The sequence below is a fragment of the Halichoerus grypus genome, chromosome 13, assembly GCF_964656455.1.
Source record: "Halichoerus grypus chromosome 13, mHalGry1.hap1.1, whole genome shotgun sequence".
NCBI classification, from domain to species: domain Eukaryota; kingdom Metazoa; phylum Chordata; class Mammalia; order Carnivora; family Phocidae; genus Halichoerus; species Halichoerus grypus.
The window spans coordinates 54,866,711-54,883,420 of NC_135724.1; the positions used below are offsets into that span (position 1 = coordinate 54,866,711).

The window sequence follows — 16,710 nt, forward strand, 5'->3', positions numbered from 1 at the left end:
AATGAAACTGTAGTAAGCCATGCTCATGCATTACTTATAGTCCATGGCTGCTTTCACACACACACAGTGGTCAAGCTGAGGAACTATAGTAGAGATCTTAAGGCTGGCAAAGCCTAAAATATTTACTATCTGGCCCTTTAGAAAAAAAGTTTGCTGACTCCTGTTCTAGCAGTAAAGGAAAAGGTTCCTAAGGCCAAAAATATACCTATGACATGTGATGGTTTTACATACTACCTTTTCTCAAAATTGCCTTAATAACTGTAGTTAGTTATCACTTAGAATAGGGCTTCAAAGGCAAATATTGAGCTCTGAATGCTTTTTATTTTTTTAGACAAATTGCCCAGGTCCAATCAGTATTTCCTTAAGCTTTTCCTACATGCAGGTATTACAGTCAGCCAAAATGGTATCCGCCACCAAGAGACTCAGAACCTACCAGAGGACACAGATGTGTAAGGTGCCAACTTTCACACAAAGCAGATGGAGGAAAGGCCTACACGAAGAGATGAGAAAGTGCTTTGGGATCACAAAGTGGGAAGGGACTTTCTGCTTAAAATGTCAGTGAGATCAGAAAAAGCTTTCAGGAGGAGAGGAGTTTGTCTAGGCCTCAAAGCAAGTTTTACTAAGGGAAGCATTAAGGGGGACAGGTGTGGTATGTGATGAGGTGAGGTGTGCAGGCTGGGGATATATTATGAGGACTGCAAAGGCTTTCTGCACACGTATGTATGTATTCTGTGTGTGTGTGTGTGTGTGTATGTACACTTGTGTGTATGTGTGTTTGTATGTGTGAATTTAGTGATAGTAAAGCAAAATAAGTCAAGAACCCCTAAGACTATATATCTAAGGACAGATTCATACAGTATATATTTAGTTTGTAAATAAAATGTAATTCAACTTTTAAAAATATTGCATTATAAACCATCAATAAATGACATACATATGGAAATGTTTATTGCAGCATTATTTAAAGAGGAAAAATACTGGAAACAACCTGACTGCCGATAGGGGAGTTAGCTGAATAAGTTAAGGTATGTCCATTCTATGATAAACGATATAGTTATTTAAAACAATGCATTGGATCCATTTGTGTTAATACGGAAAATTACCCATGACATACTGTTAAATAAATAAAACACATTTTTAAGCTAATATCTCTTATTGTCAGACTTTAAACCAGCAAACAATGCTTTTACATGGCAGTCTGTAAGAGATAAGGGAAATTTGTTTTTTCTTTGTGAGTAGACTTAGTTGTGTAAGTCTTTACAAGTTTTCCACATAAAAAGAAAAGTCCAAGACCAGATTATGTTTCTTCTAGCCACAAATGCTGACTTCTTTACAGGTGCCTTGTTCAGAGCGCCATTATAAACTTGGCATAAAAATAAGTGTGCATTTTATTAAAGCTTCAGCATTTAATGTCAGGGTCCTTTAAATTTCGCTGACATGTTAACCTGTCAGGAATGCAGCCTCTTTCCCCTACAGTCAACATGACTGTATCCTAATCTATCCAGAGTGATACATGCCAACCTTGAAAGAAACATTACCACAAAATTACTGTAATATTTTTTAAAAGAGTGAGTGTATATCTGAATATCCATATGTATACATAAACACAGAAAAAGTGTAAAAGAGAATATTATTATTCACACAAGTAACCTCAGGATGCACATCAGAGTTGAGGAGTGGGGAGTGAGAAATTATGTTTTAAAAACTTCTCTATTACCTGATTTATTGCAGTGGGAATTTTATCATATTTTAACCAGCCTATAAGTTAGTTTATTTGACCAGAAAAAGTCTGGGTATTATTAATTTTTTTAATTTTAATTTTTTTTCTTTTTACTAATCTATATTTTCTAATTTTCCTATAATACACAAGAATTGCTTTAGTTATGAGAAAAAATCATGTTGAATGTCCCAATTTTACTATTTGCAATGAATGGAAAATAATTGTTTTAAAGCCAGATCAAGGATGTGGATGAGAAAAAATGCCCACTGGTGCTTGGGCAACAAAGTTTTGTTTTTCTGGTGTACAGGAACACCCATATTCCTTTATGCATGGAACCGTGGACATTTTAGCACACACTGTTCTGCAGCATTTAATTACTAAGAGCCTGGGCCAAGGCAGGATTCCAGAAATCCAGAGATCCACAATAAATTATAAAATGCCTTGTGAGAACCAGCTCAGAGAAATATTTTTAAAGATCTTTTTAAGTCATACATTGAGCATTTTATAACGTTTCAGCAGAAGTGTAAATTTGTTTACAAACCACCAGACTATAATGGAGGTGCCAAGTCCTTTTACCCCAGCACTGTTACTATCTACACTCCTGAGCTGATCTTGACACAACTCACTTCATTTTCAATTTGCAAAATATTCAACAGAACCACCCTGCCTTTTTTCCCTAATGGCATGGATCTACTTATGGTCTCTAGGAGGTTAAGATAGGTAATTGCTGGAAACATTGTAAGTGTTGCCCATTTACTCCCTTGTTACTTCTTCCATGGCACTTAGCCACAGTCTGCCATTTTCTCCTCATTGACAGTTTACTTTTGCTTGCTCTCCTCCATCTCCTCTACCTGACAATATGCTCCCTGCAGGGCTGGGGCAGTTGTGTTCACCGCCATATCCTTAGCACCTACCACACCACCCGGCCACAGTAGAAGCTCCACATGTATTTGCTGAATGAATAAATGTTGATGCAATGAGGGAATCAACATGCCTCCTGCCAAGTCTTCCTGCCTGACTGAGTTTAAGACCTCATCCCTCCACTTCACTAGCTTGGGCCATTTTCTTACCACCAAGTGAAAGCTTACTGAAGTCAAAGATTTTAGTCTGCTTTGTTCTAGCTATATCACTACAGTTTGGAGTACTACTTTTCTAAGTATTTGTTCAAAGGATAAATGTTGAATGAATGAATGATTGAATATGTCCTATTTCAGGATGTGGCTACAGTCAGGATCTCAATTCTGCAAGGTTAAGTGTCATTCAGGTATTCATACCATAAACCAGTTCTATTCTGACCTAATCTTAATTCTAGAGGAGGAAGAGGTATGGAATAGTGAGCAGAGCAATGACGCAGAAGTCAGAGGGCTCCAAGTGGCCATTCATGACAGTGTCAATAGGGAACTCAATTCTTTGGCTCCGGTATCCTTATTTTCCTGTGGGCAAGAAGCAGGGCTAGACAATCTTTGAGTCCCTTCCCACTGCAAAGCCCCAGGATTGTCATACTCCACTAGAGATCCTTCAGAGTGTGCCTGGAGGTGTGGAAAAGGAGGGAGTTTGTCTGGATGGTGCTGGGTTTCCTGTCCAGCCACAACCTCTACAGAAGGTTTCCTGGGTGTCCAGGAAAAATCCTGATGTTTGACCACTGCTCACATGATTAAGGGGTGTAATTGAGTTTCAGATGCAGAGGAATAGCTCAGACTAAATAAATAAAGGTCTAAATTTCTATTTTTGGTGCAAAGATGTGTTATACATACACAACTAGAACTGGCCCAGTTGCAAGACTTTAAAATCAACAATTTTTATAAAAATGGAAAAAGGTATCAATAGTCTCTATTATGTGCCAGGCTCAGTCATACTTTCTATATACCTATATTCAAGATCTAAGCCTCATACTTTATATTCATTTCACAGGTAAGGAAATTGAGTCTCTAAGATGCAAACTAATGAAGATACCTGAACCAATGAACTTAGATTTACTAAGAACCTATTACAATGTGACCAGGAATGAGGAAAAAACAAAAGCATAATGAAAACTGGTTCACACCCTTTAGCAGCTTCCCGTTCTTACGAGAAAATAAGGCACACATACAACGTAAGCACTAAGGAGGCACATGTAGACACAGACACACAAGCTATTGATGTGTGGTATAGACCAAAGCACAAAGAAGTGCTAAGAACAAGGAATGGGGCTATCTCTTACTGTATCCATATCCCTGGACCTACCAAGTTCCTGGCATAGAGCGGCTGCTCAAAATCTATTTAACTTGTTGAGCGCCTACTGAGTATCAGGCATTATACTAGGTGTCAGAAATACAGAAATGTGTACGATGTGGTCTCTGACCTCAAGAAGCTCATATGGGCTGGAACTGCTGTAGAGAAAACTTTAAGGTACAGCTGAGCCTTTGAGAAGGGAGAAGATGCAGGTGGGAGTAGATAAGGAAGGAGGAATGGGAACAAAGGCACCAGCCCAGGAATAAAAACAATATTGTGGGTGATCATAGGGAGTGAGTGGGACACTGAGTAGGCTTCATCTCCCCAAGCAGAGAATTTATGTGGGAAGTTGTGAGAAAAAACACCGATGGATTAAGGAAAACCTAGGTAATGACTTGGAAGACTAATACGGGAAACAACCAACTAACACTGTTTTAATTCTGAGAATGGACCCCATAGCAGGTATTTATGGTGCAGCTAATTTGGGTAGTGGAAATAAACTAGCTGGCTTGTGGCAGCACAATTTATTATGAGGATCATTATGGAACTATTCCCACTACACACCATTCCCTCTGATTACCATAGCTTCCTCAGCCATTTTTATTATCAGTATAGGCCTTAGGGAAGTGCATAAAATTTATAATATGGAAGGCATTAGGGGAAAAAGGAGATTTACTAGGCATTTTCTTAGATTTTCATTCTTTTTCTTTTCTTCTTTTTTGAGAGAAAGAGAGACAGCATGGGGGAGGAGCAGAGGAAGAGAGAGAATCTTAAGCAGGCTTCATGCTCAGCAGCACGGAGCCTAATGTGGGGCTCGATCTCATGACCCTGAGATCATGACCCGAGCCAAAATCAAGAGTCAGATGCTTAACCGACTGAGTCACCGAGATGTCCCTCTTAGATTTTCTTAACAGCAATGAATGAGTATGAATATGACTGAATATTAACAATGGTGTTCTACCGATTGTATGAATTAGAATATGTTAAGCACTGCTTTGGGGAAGCAAAAGAAGATATTAAAGAATACTTAGGTGGCTGCAAATGCCTGAAAAAAATGCTCCATTCAGACCCAGGGAAGCTGGCTAACAAATAATATGGAGGGAGGGGACAGTTGCATTTCAAAGTAATTTCTTTATGATGAAATTGTTTTAATGAGTATAATTTTATTCCCAGGTTGCAGAGAGAGACCTTTAATCTATTAAAATAAAATGTGTTCAAGAAAGAAGATTCTGTATAACATATAGTATAAATAAAAACAAATGGTTTTGGGAAATCATGGTAAGATTCTTCCCCTCCAAATAGTTCTATTTTCACAAAACAAGAAATAAATGCATCACAAGATGACCCTGAGAATCACAGACGCAGTAGAAAGTCATCTAGACATAAATTCAGCCAGACCGTTCAAACATTAAGCTGACATTCCTTTGCTAGTCTAATGTAGTGGAAATGTGTTTAAGATTTGGAATCTGGCAGTTCTAGACCCAAATCCTAACTTTCCTACTAATTGTCTGTGTGATCCTGCAAACTCTGCCCAATGTCTCTGAACCTGCAGGTGTCTACATTATAAAATCAGAATAAGAATACTTACCACACATAAGGTTGTTGTGAGGATAAAATGAAATTAACACAGTGATGTATGCAGACTGTTTAGCACAGTGCTTTGTGGCCCAAAGTAAGTGTGTGATATTAATATTAGAGAGCTATTATTACTGATACTTCTAGTGTTACTATTATTAGTTTACTGAAACAGGAATATGCTGGATGGAATCAGAACACCTATATTTGGGTCCCAAATCAGTTACTACTAAGGATCTCAACTTCCTCACTTATTAATGGCAATACTATGCTGACAATAATATCTGTTTTGCCTAAGTCATAAGACTATGGGAAGCTCCAAAGGTAATGTATGTGTAAACTATAAACTGTCAAATTAAAAATATCCCCTAGAGTACATACCTAAATGAAAGAAACTCAAGTATAAGGTCATTTGCCTGTACATAATGCACCAGGAGTGTAATACTACTCCACTCTATTAGCATAAAGGGAAAACGATAGTCTGTCAGAAATGATGACCTTCTGTGAGACTGGCTCTTTAAAGCTGTGTTAACATGCAATATTACTGCTATGAATGTGAATCTTGTAAACATCTAGTAATATATGGTCTACTCAACTTTAAAACTTGACCCTCTATTTAGAAAATGTGAACATAATCAGATGATTTACTAATAATAACCCCCTCTACCAAGATTAATATAAAAACAAACATACTTTTAAAAATAATCACAAAACTGGGATGCAGTTAGGGAAAAGACAAAATTCCCTAAATTTTTGGGCAGCATCTAACTGATTTGGGAAGAATGTCAAGAGTTAATTTTACATTTTGCACTTGAATTGTCAGAAGTCTGGATATTCTAAGGTGACAAGTGTTCCTGGTATAAGCAATTACAGAAGGCCTGTCCAGAGCTCAGTGATGGATTGGTGAATGGCTGGCTGGATGGATGGGAGGAGGGATGGAATCTGTAACTCTAATTTTCTCTAATTTAACCCCCATGCCTATCCTTGGACATGAGCCAGGTAAAAATCATTCTCAACAGGTAGAAGAAAGAGATGGAATTTAAATAGTCTCCACCTATATCTGCTACATTGTGATTTTTAAGAGTAAAGATTTAAGTTAGGGAAAAGTCAGCCCCAGGAAACCACTACAAGTAAACTGTAAAGAGAATTAAAATATATTTTCTCTGCTCATAATCAGCCTTACTTATGATTCCTTGATGATTTCCTGGCTTTTTTTTTTTTCCACCACTCTGGAATTCTAGACCATGAGCAGGATGTCACAGAAATGGGGGTAGAATCAAAGTGGGCACTCCAGCGAATACGAAGCAAACGTTGTCATGAGGGCTGGTTAAATGAAAAAAAGTGGGCTGGGACTGGAGTGCAAGGAGGGCTTTGGTCTTGAGACTGGAAAACAAAAGAAGGCTTAAGAATTCAAGATGTGCACAGTATGACTCCCCTCCCCTTGCCCAGTTCCTTATACAGCACTGGGCGTACATGAAATAGGATTCCACAGGATAGGGTCATGTGTGATTTTTCTGCTTGGTTATCAACTAACATTCTCTACTTCTTCTTTCTATCTGTAGCAATTATGCTTGTCTGGTCTATTTCAGTGTAAATCCCCTTCAAAATGGTAAAGCATATAATAATATATTGAAAAGAGTTAAGTTCCTAAGAGGAGTTCAAGAGAGGAGAGGCCATATATCTATGTTTGCTGAAAAGAAAGGCTTAGCTAGCCTCAGAGAATGTGGCAGTTTAACAGTTTTTTTAAAAGCGGTTCAAAGATCTGTTTTGTCTCCCCAACTTTTGACATTGAGGACGAACGTCTAAAATGTTTACAAGAGAAACTGACTAAGTTTTTATTTGGAAAATAAAAAGGTAAGAGAACAAAAAAGAATATGAGCAAAAGGATGTACTGGTCTCAATAATTCTGGGATAAATAAATACCATTCCTTGGAAAACAGTTTTAAAAAAAGCAAAGGAAAAAATTCTCCCTCCACTGGGACGTGGAAAGGACACCGGAGCCCCTCAACTACTTAGACTTGTAAACAGTGTGGGTGGGAAAAAAGCAGTAAAGAACAGCAAGACCCTGTGAAGTTTCAACAAGAGAAGTGGGTGTATAACAATAAAAAATGCAAGATACAGCTACAAAAATAGACATGCATATCCATAGGAAATAAACGGTGCAGTAGAACTAATCTGCACAGTGGTGTGCGGAGAGATCAAAACCAAAATCAGCTACTCAACAAGAAGGAAACATCACCCAAATACGTTATACCAACATTTGCTTGAAAAAGAACAAAATCCACCCTTTGCACCAAACTCTCCCGATGGACACGTGTCTCCTTGGGAGGGAGGTAGCAGCCTCACTGGGACTGAAGGCATAAACAGGCAGAAAGTTGTTCCATTGGGAGCTGGGGCTCCCACATGATGAGAGGCGCGTGCCTCTTCCTTCCATATGGTGCTGAATGAACAGAGCAAGGCTCTGGGGAGAAACAACAGCCCCCCTCAAGTGGCCGCTCCTTCAAAGCTCACACAGGGAGGGTCTACTGTCTCTCAAGGGCTTGAACAGGAGTGCCTCCTTCCTGCAGTGGGGTCTGAGAAACACTCCTTGCTTCTCTGACCAGCCTTTCTTGGCTCCTTGTCTGTCTGGTCTCCAATTACTTACTGAGTGTCAGATTTTTCTATGTTTATAATTCCTGGCATAGGTTAAAACATATCAAATAAGGTTGCATTTGCAGCTCCCTAGAAAATGGTAACATGTAAATGAAAATTGGAAATTGATGTTTCAAGGGTAAGTTCGCATTTAAGAACAAAAGGATAATGTGTTAGCAATGAATCAACACGGAAACTGTTCCCAGTAAGAAGAAATCGTTATGGGAGGTGCATCTGGACTAACAAGGACAAGACAGATACAAGGCAGGACAGGAAATCCTGGTAGGATGGAGTAGATGCAAATACTCCACGTCCTAAAGAGAGCCCATCTCTGAATAAAGATGTTTTCAAGGCAAAAGGGAATCTTAGGGAATTTTAAAAATGAGATGCACTTTCTTATCACTCACATGTAATATGTACATTTAGAAAGAAATGAATCCAAATTTTTGAGAACGAAGACATAAAAAGTGCTTTTTAAATGAACATCAAGCCTTAGATGAATTCCATGAGCCAGTGAATGTAATAATATACAAAACCAAACACAACTATTTCAAAGAAATATAAGGAACTATGTATTACTATTAAAAATGTTGTTTTTTTACTATTCTCCATGGTTTACTTTCTCGTTTACATTTTCAAAAAGGTCCTTACCTAGGCTGACTGTTCACCTTTTCATGTTTTCCGTTGAAGTTCAAACTGCAGAGGTTCTTCGATTTCAAATGCGAAGAGTCGGATTCCAAATTTGCCTGTGTTTGTTCTCTCAGACGATCATGAAGTGTTGCCTCCTTTTTCAAGTTCATGTCTGAATACGGGCAGCCAAAAGCACTGGTTTGTATAAAAATGAGGGCACAGTTGTCAGTTTATAGCAATAAATCAGGAACCCAACGTCACTGGGCCAGACTTACATCCAAATTTTAATGACTGAAGGGAGGCCTTCTTCTTTCACTGAGTACACCCTAATAAGCTTCTTCTCCTCTTGCCCTCTGAATAAACCTCACGTCCCAGACCACAGACACTGGTCAGCAGAGTGTGACAGGTGGAGTCATCAGCACATACAGTTTTTACAACTTTGGAAACTTACACATCTAAGAATAATGTAATGATGTTCTTCAGGTACAGCAATGGAAATGTTATATAAACACTTGATTCAAAGTTTGTATCCTCTGATATTTATGCCCTGATTTGACCACCTACATCACAAAATACTATGGGTCATGAAAACTGTTCACCAGTATCAGAGAATATTATGCTTTTCTTTCTTATCATTCATGTATCCAGAAATCCTGCATCTGTATTTCTGCTTAATCCTCCTGAAACCTGCTAGGAAGTGTGGTGTTGGAATGTGAAGGAACACCTGAGATGAAAAAGGAGAGGGCACAGTGAAGGCTGAGTCCCCAGTCTTGGGATGTGGTTTGGAGCCTAACTGGCAAGGATCTACCAGGACCCAGGATCTGATTCTTTCTACAGACTAATGGGTAGTCTCTGTCAGATTTCTGTGCCCACAGCCCTGTCTCCAAAGAAGCCCCAAACTTGTGCTGCTTATGAGTGAGGCAGCCACTATCAGGGAAAGCCCAGGGGTGACAGGTCACCTGCAGGCAACTCCGGGGGAAGGCATTTCATACTCAAGCTTCTGTTTCTCTCCAGTTAAATGGGAAAATCAGACCCGATCCTAACACACACACACATACATCCCAACATGGCAGTTGCTACTATTATCATAGTGCTATTATAATCTCCATCTAGGGAAGCACATAGTCAAATGCATCAATATCTAGGCAGTCTGGTCTTTTTGAGGAATTTGCTTCCAATTTACTATACATTTGCTGATGTATGACACATAATAAATTCTTTTTCGATGGATGAACATTTTCTTTTGTTATGTTAATGGCATGATAAAATCAGGGACCAATGCAGTTTTTCCTCTATTTTCAAGCAGATGGAGTTTTCCAAGGAGAGCCCATAAACAATCTAACCCCAGAAGGCCTTTAGTACCAACCTATACCTAGAATTGATCTTCTGGATGACACCAGCCTGACCCAACAAGCCAGAGTGAATCTGAATGGACAATAGGGGTGATCAGCAGCCTTTGCTACAGACAAGGGAGTCCTCTCTACATGCATGTTCTGCAATTTGTAATACTTGGCGTTGATTTATTGGCTTATTCAGTTATTGATTCAATAATCCATTAACTGAGCATCTGCTACATCACAGGCATTTGAGTGCCTATGTGAGCACCCAGTGAAGGAGTTAAGACATATTTATAAATAAATATAATTTATAATAAGAACAAAAAAGCTACCTCTACTGAGTGTGTACTATAGGTCCATTAAAACTCAAGGCTTTTTACCTATATTATTTCTAATATTTATTACTAAATACCCAAAGATGGTATTAATATATTTATTGTGTGGGTAAGAAAACAGTCACACACAGGATAAGCAACTATCCCCAAGTTGCTTGGCACTTTCTTGAGAAGCCTCAAAATAGATCACTTAATTACTAGCACCAACCAATCAGGTGGGTAGAAGGGGGACAAGGTTTTTAACATCATCAAAAGAAGAAACATGAGAGAGAAGTGTGGTATAATTCTTGTGCGAAGAGAAGCTGAGGCAGGTGTTTACAGGGTAGAGCAGTACTGTTTGCTGTGACTAATGGCTAGGGGAAATCTGTCAGCCTATGCTAGAGTCCTGTGTGAGAAGCAAAGATGTGATCAAGTATGGTTTCCAATAACAATGCAGCAGGAGTGATCTGTTTAAGCTGCAGCATACGAGATCTAAGGGAAATTTAAGAAAGAACTTTTCTGCAGATAAAAGTTGAAAGGCATAAGGCTATCCTAAGGGAAACTGGGAAATGTTTATTTCAAGCACAACTGAGTTTTCATTAAGATACTATTACTAAGAAAAACTTTGCTATCCATCTAACATACTGTCAAATTGAGACTTTTGAATGATTCGCTACTGTCATGAATTTTCTTTATTTCATATCATTCCCCCATGATTTGTGTTGCATGGCACTGATGCTCTCTTCCCAAGCCTTATTTGTCCAGCACTGTAGACGGCTGCCACAGACCCTCTTGTTCAGGACTTGCTTCAGTGGAGAGAAATTTGGGTTCCCTCAACCTTCATTCATCAGTCAGTCCCTCTAGTCATTCAGTCACTTGTTTGTTACTTCTTCATTCCATTCTAGCCCCTCTGTGTCTCCAGCACTGAGAAATGGAACACCCCAAGCATCACTAGAGTGGAGCACCTCCTGATTCCACAAGGCAAGCCCGGTGAGGACACATCTCCAGGTTACACAGCTCGGAATGAAGTGTGAAGTGTAAAATAATATACTAAATGACAAAAACAGATGTGGCGTACTTTGGTGAAAAACTCGAAAGAAGGTAATGTTGGGAGATGGAAGTACGAAAGAAGAGGGGATGTTAACATCTCAGGTAGAGTAGTCTGTGCCCCTTTCAACCTGCTGTCGCGCTGTGAACACGTTTCCGTTTAGCAACACCGTGCTAACTTGTGCTTTGTGCAGAGAACACAGTTATGTTAAAGAGATGGCATCCCCAACTTTGGCCTGCCTTTCTGCAAATGTAGACCCTACTCATGTGCATGTGCGTGCATGTGTAACAACATGCATGTACAGAATTCCACATAAACCTAAACACATAGGAAAAAATCCACTGAGTTGGTTGTCCTAGCTGTGATAAAACTTTTTATTTTTTTAAAAATCTTTCTCTTTTTTTGAAAGATTTTATTTATTTAATTGAGAGGGAGAGTGAGAGAGAGAGAGAGCAGGGGGAGGGGCAGAGGGAAAGGGAGAAGCTGAGCAGGGAGCGCAATGCAGGACTTGATCCCAGGACCCTGAGATCAACTGAGCCACGCAGGCTCCCCATGATAAAACTATTTAAATCTTACTTTTGGCTCAGCTAAATACTGGGGAAAGGAGTTTCTGAAGATACAGTCTCTTTAGAAAACTGTTGACATAAACTGAAATTTCTATGGCCTAAAGCTCTGTCGGTCAAGGTAAAATGTCAGCTTCTGACTGATGAGAAAGTAGCACATTCAAATTTCAGCTCATTAGGGCCAAGATAGGAGGTGTAGAAACTGCGGGCTGAGGGGGAAGCACTGAGCAGCAGTGTTGTGTGGAAGACACGGGTCCTTTGAGCAGACTATCTCCCCGGCCCTCCTTAATGAAGGGAGTGTTTGCTGTGTGCAGGAAAAGAAGGAAGAGACAGCAGGAACTAGTCAGTTCACCCACATGAAAGTGCAGTTTCTAAAAGACAAAGACATCAAAAACCAATGATGTATTGTATGGTGACTAACATAATAAAATTAAAAAAAAATAAAAAAATAAAAAAAATAAAAGACAAAGACAGTCGAATATCTGAATTGCATATGGTTTGACCAAGTAATTGGTAAAAAATGTCAGCCCCAAGCTCACCAACAGCAGCAAGGCCTATGAACAGAAGGTAAACACTAAGCAAAGCAAAAAGGTACCAGACAGTTACAGACAAATTTTAAAAGAGATTTTCTGACAGATCTAAAACTGAGGTCCTAGCAGTCTTCTTTTTAAGATTTATTTATTTATTTATTAGAGAGAGAGCATGAGATGGGGGAAGGGCAGAGGGAGAAGCAGACTCCCCGCCGAGCAAGGAGCCTGATGTGGGACTCGATCCCGGGACTCCAGGATCATGACCTGAGCCGAAGGCAGTCGCTTAACCAACTGAGCCACCCAGGCGCCCCTAGCAGTCTTCTTCATAAACAGAAAGAAACATAAAAATGATGGCAATTAAAAACACTAGTTTTGGGACGCCTGGGTGGCTCAGTTGGTTGAGCGTCTGCCTTCGGCTCAGGTCATGATCCCAGGGTCCTGGGATCGAGTCCTTCATTGGGCTCCCTGCTAAGTGGGGAGCCTGCTTCTCCCTCTCCCTCTCCCCCTGCTTGTGCTCTCTCTCTCTCTGACAAATAAATAAAATCTTTAAATAAAATAAAATAAAAATACTAGTTTTGCTTTTCAGAATATTTAAGTATAATGTTAACATCTGAGGATAAACAGAAAAGTAAAGGTAAATTTTATCAGTATACATATTTTTTCTTTAACAGCAGCGCTCCTGACTGCCTTCGAGCTGCAACCAGGGGAGGGCTGGCCCCAGCAGCACCTGGCACCTGAGGCTGAATTGCTGTTTTTTGTGTCCGGCCTAGGATGGCTCTCTGCCTCTGCATTCTCCTCCTTCCTTTTGTGCACAGGTTGGTGAGTTTCCCCACGTTCCCAGGACCAATCCTGATCTGGGGCCAAAGATAATTTGTTAAACCCAGCTGTTCATTCTAGGGTTCAAAGGTCCACACCTGAAGCAGTGCCCAGTGCTGATACCTGTGCTCATGCCTTGTTGTTCATGAGTCTAGGCGGCCTCGTGGGCTCCGGGTCTCCTAGAGAGGCATATGCCTTAGTCCTTGCTCCTAAATGCCTCATCTGCTGCCACAGCTAGAATTCGGGGGCCCTGCTGGGACAGAAGCCCTATGTTCCCATTTTTCTCTTGGCCCCTTCCCAGGACAGGATTTCTGCCTCCCAATCCCAACCCAGGAGCAAGGGTCCACTTTGCAGATACCACCTGGCTAGTCCTTCATGTGCTTCTCACCCTGAATTACTCTCTATTACTGCGCTTTGCTCTCTAATTGGGATCCCTACCTGCATCATGGTTTCTCCCATCTGGCCCTGATTCTGAGTCTAGATGATGACTACTGATCACCAAACCCCCTTGACTCCGGTTCTGCTCGTTCTACTAGATTATCATCTTGTATCAACACTGTGTTCATCTTCTCATACCCAAGCTGCAAATTTGGTTCCTGCTTCTCTTTGACTACCCTGTTCTGCTGAAAATGATGGGCCATGCTCTGTCAAATCCTGGGCGGTGGCCAGTTTGGGCCAAAAGGTTATAACTGAGTTGTCACGACTTACGTAATGGTAGCTTCCCAACCAGTGTCCAGCTGCAGCCTCAGGGCAGCCAGGAGGGGCCTGGGGAGCCAGAGTCCCAGGTCAGTCCTTCCAGCCTTGAGCAGCCTCCTCCAGGCTCTAAATCCCTTCTCGTTCCCAAGTGCTGATTATCATTTTCTCTCTCTGTGTGACATGACATGAAAATGTTGGGAAGCATGACAAATTTCAGCAAAATAGCAAAGATGAAATAGTCCCTTCCATGCTGTACTCCCAAACAAATAAAAACCAACAACACAGAGGTCAGCAGTATTTCAGGAAGAGTGTCAAGTCACTGACAACCTTTCTCCTGATCCTGAAAAGCGAAGTTGCCAGAAACAGACAGTAGCTCCCAGGAGGAGCCCTGCTCTAGGAATATGCCCTCAGCTAGCCCACCAACTAGAGACAGTTCTTCTCTAATGCAACTAACGTACCCCTCGACGAAGCCTATTGTGCTTTAGATTTTAGTCTCAATTATTTAACTAGCCAACTACATACTCTTTTCCTTCTATGACCTAGAAAAGATGACACAGAAGAATCATATCTGAGCTGGGAGATTAGATTCTAAGTCTCTTCATCTATCTTCAAAAGACGAAGATTTACTTGTGGGAGTGGGTGGAGGCCTCCTGTTTGGAAGTATTCATGGAAGAGATGGTCTGAGGGGTCTGCCTCCCCAGAACAACAGGCAGCAGGGATGCTCAGGAAGGCCACCTCTGTCAGATCCTGTGAGAGGCCACGGGGATGGTGCAGACAAAGGGGGGTCAGCAAGGAAATGGGAAGGAGCTAGAAAATTAAATGCTGCCTGCCTTGCGATTCGACCTTGGGCCCCGAGGAGCCACGAGCCATTCTGTGGCAGGTGCCTGGGCATCACACGGGTCACATATGAAGAGCAGCACCCCCACCCTGCCACCCACCCCCCACACTGTTTCCCAGTCGACTCAACACGGTTTGTTCTCACTGTCATTTGACTTTATGAAAATAAGCTACTCCTTTTCAGCCTTTAATACGTGGGTAGTCGAAACTTGCACAGTATAAGAATGCGAAATAAACATCTTTTTTTCTTAAGAAAATACTGATATTTTGGCCAAATGGTGCTGAAAGACATGATAAATACTGAAAGGCAGTTTGCTGAAATTATGGAATACCTCTAATAGTCTCTACAGAAACTTTTCAAAGATAACATGACTTAAATTGTTGATGATTTTGCTTCTATGAGGATGAAGAACAAGCACAAATACTCAGGATGTTCATCACTACTGCTGACCAAATAAAATTAAGTAATGTTCTCAATGACAGAAAAAAAAAGGAGCAAGTACAAATGATACATGTTGGAATACAGACCAGGAAGAAAGAAACATCACAGTTTAATATCTACTGAGGATGTAACACAATTTCTATTATATTGTTCTCAAACACAGAGATGGGCAAAAACCAACTGGTATAGATATAAGATTCTAAGGTCTCGGGGCTAATTTTCTTCAAATTCAGGTGGTTTTAAAATGAAGGTGCCCCCCCAAAATAAAGTAAAATGAAGTTGCCCAAGACAAATTATGGGTAAATTTTCTCTGATTCTGACTAGTTTTTGCCCAGAAAATAGCTGATACCATCACTTAACTGTCATTAAAAGTATTAGAAAATTGAATGCACATAGTAAGCAAAAAGTATAAATATTAAAAACAAAAGTTTCATAAGTAGAGTTAAAAGAAATTGACAGCTACAGAACTCAGAGTTCAAAAGGTTGGACAAAATAAATTTGGTTCTAAAAACACATTTCTGTGGGGGTAATGCAGCCCATGAAGTCATGCTAGATATTATGAACTTGCTAAAATGGGCAGTTAGGAAGTTGAAAGAGAACTACTACACCCATGGAGCAACATAATTGGTTTAGTAGAGTGCCAAGAAGCACAGGTTTAAGAATCAGAGGAAACTGGATTAAAGCTTTCAGCTCCAGAACCTCGGGCAAGCTATTCAATCTCTCTGTTTTTCACTTCTTCATCAAAAAATGGTGATGACACCTTTCTTATAGGCATTTTTGTGAAAACCAAATGAGACAAATCAAGCGAGGTCCTGGTATCATGACTAGCACAAATTAAATGCTCATGAATTTTTTAATTTTAAAAAGGTCTATTCTGATGCAAAATATAATACTAATGATCCTATTTATTGTGGTTATTACATTTTCAGTTCTGTAATTTTTATTTGGTTCTTCATTGCTTAAAGCAACTTTATTGAGGTATGACTGACACATAAAAAGCTGTACATATTTAATGTATACAACATGAGATGTTTGGGATAAGTATATACCTGTGAAACCATCACCACCAACAAGGCCATAAATATACGCATCACCTTTAAAACTCCTGCCACCTTTAGTATTTTTTTAATTTTTAGTGGTAGGAACATTTAATGTAAGATCTACTCTGTTAGAAAAATTTAAGTGTATATAACAGTATTAGCTATAGGTACTGTGCTTTATAGTAGATCTGCAGTATTGATCTTGCATAACTGAAACTTTGTAACTTTTAACGTCACCTCTCCTTTTCCCCCACCCCCCAACCTCTAGCATCCACCATTCTACTCTCTGCTTTTATGAGTCTATTTTAGATTCCACATAA

General features: G+C 40.0%; 1 protein-coding gene across 2 annotated transcripts in view; it reads right to left on the reverse strand.

Moving 5' to 3' along the window:
- L3MBTL4 (L3MBTL histone methyl-lysine binding protein 4) overlaps positions 1–16,710 on the reverse strand; it is a 485,331-nt gene that overhangs the window by 127,140 nt on the left and 341,481 nt on the right. For both annotated transcript variants that reach the window (XM_078060581.1, XM_078060580.1), the window contains exon 15: positions 8,789–8,962. In XM_078060581.1, coding sequence (XP_077916707.1) covers positions 8,789–8,962 — 174 coding nt within the window. The remainder of the gene's footprint in view (positions 1–8,788; positions 8,963–16,710) is intronic.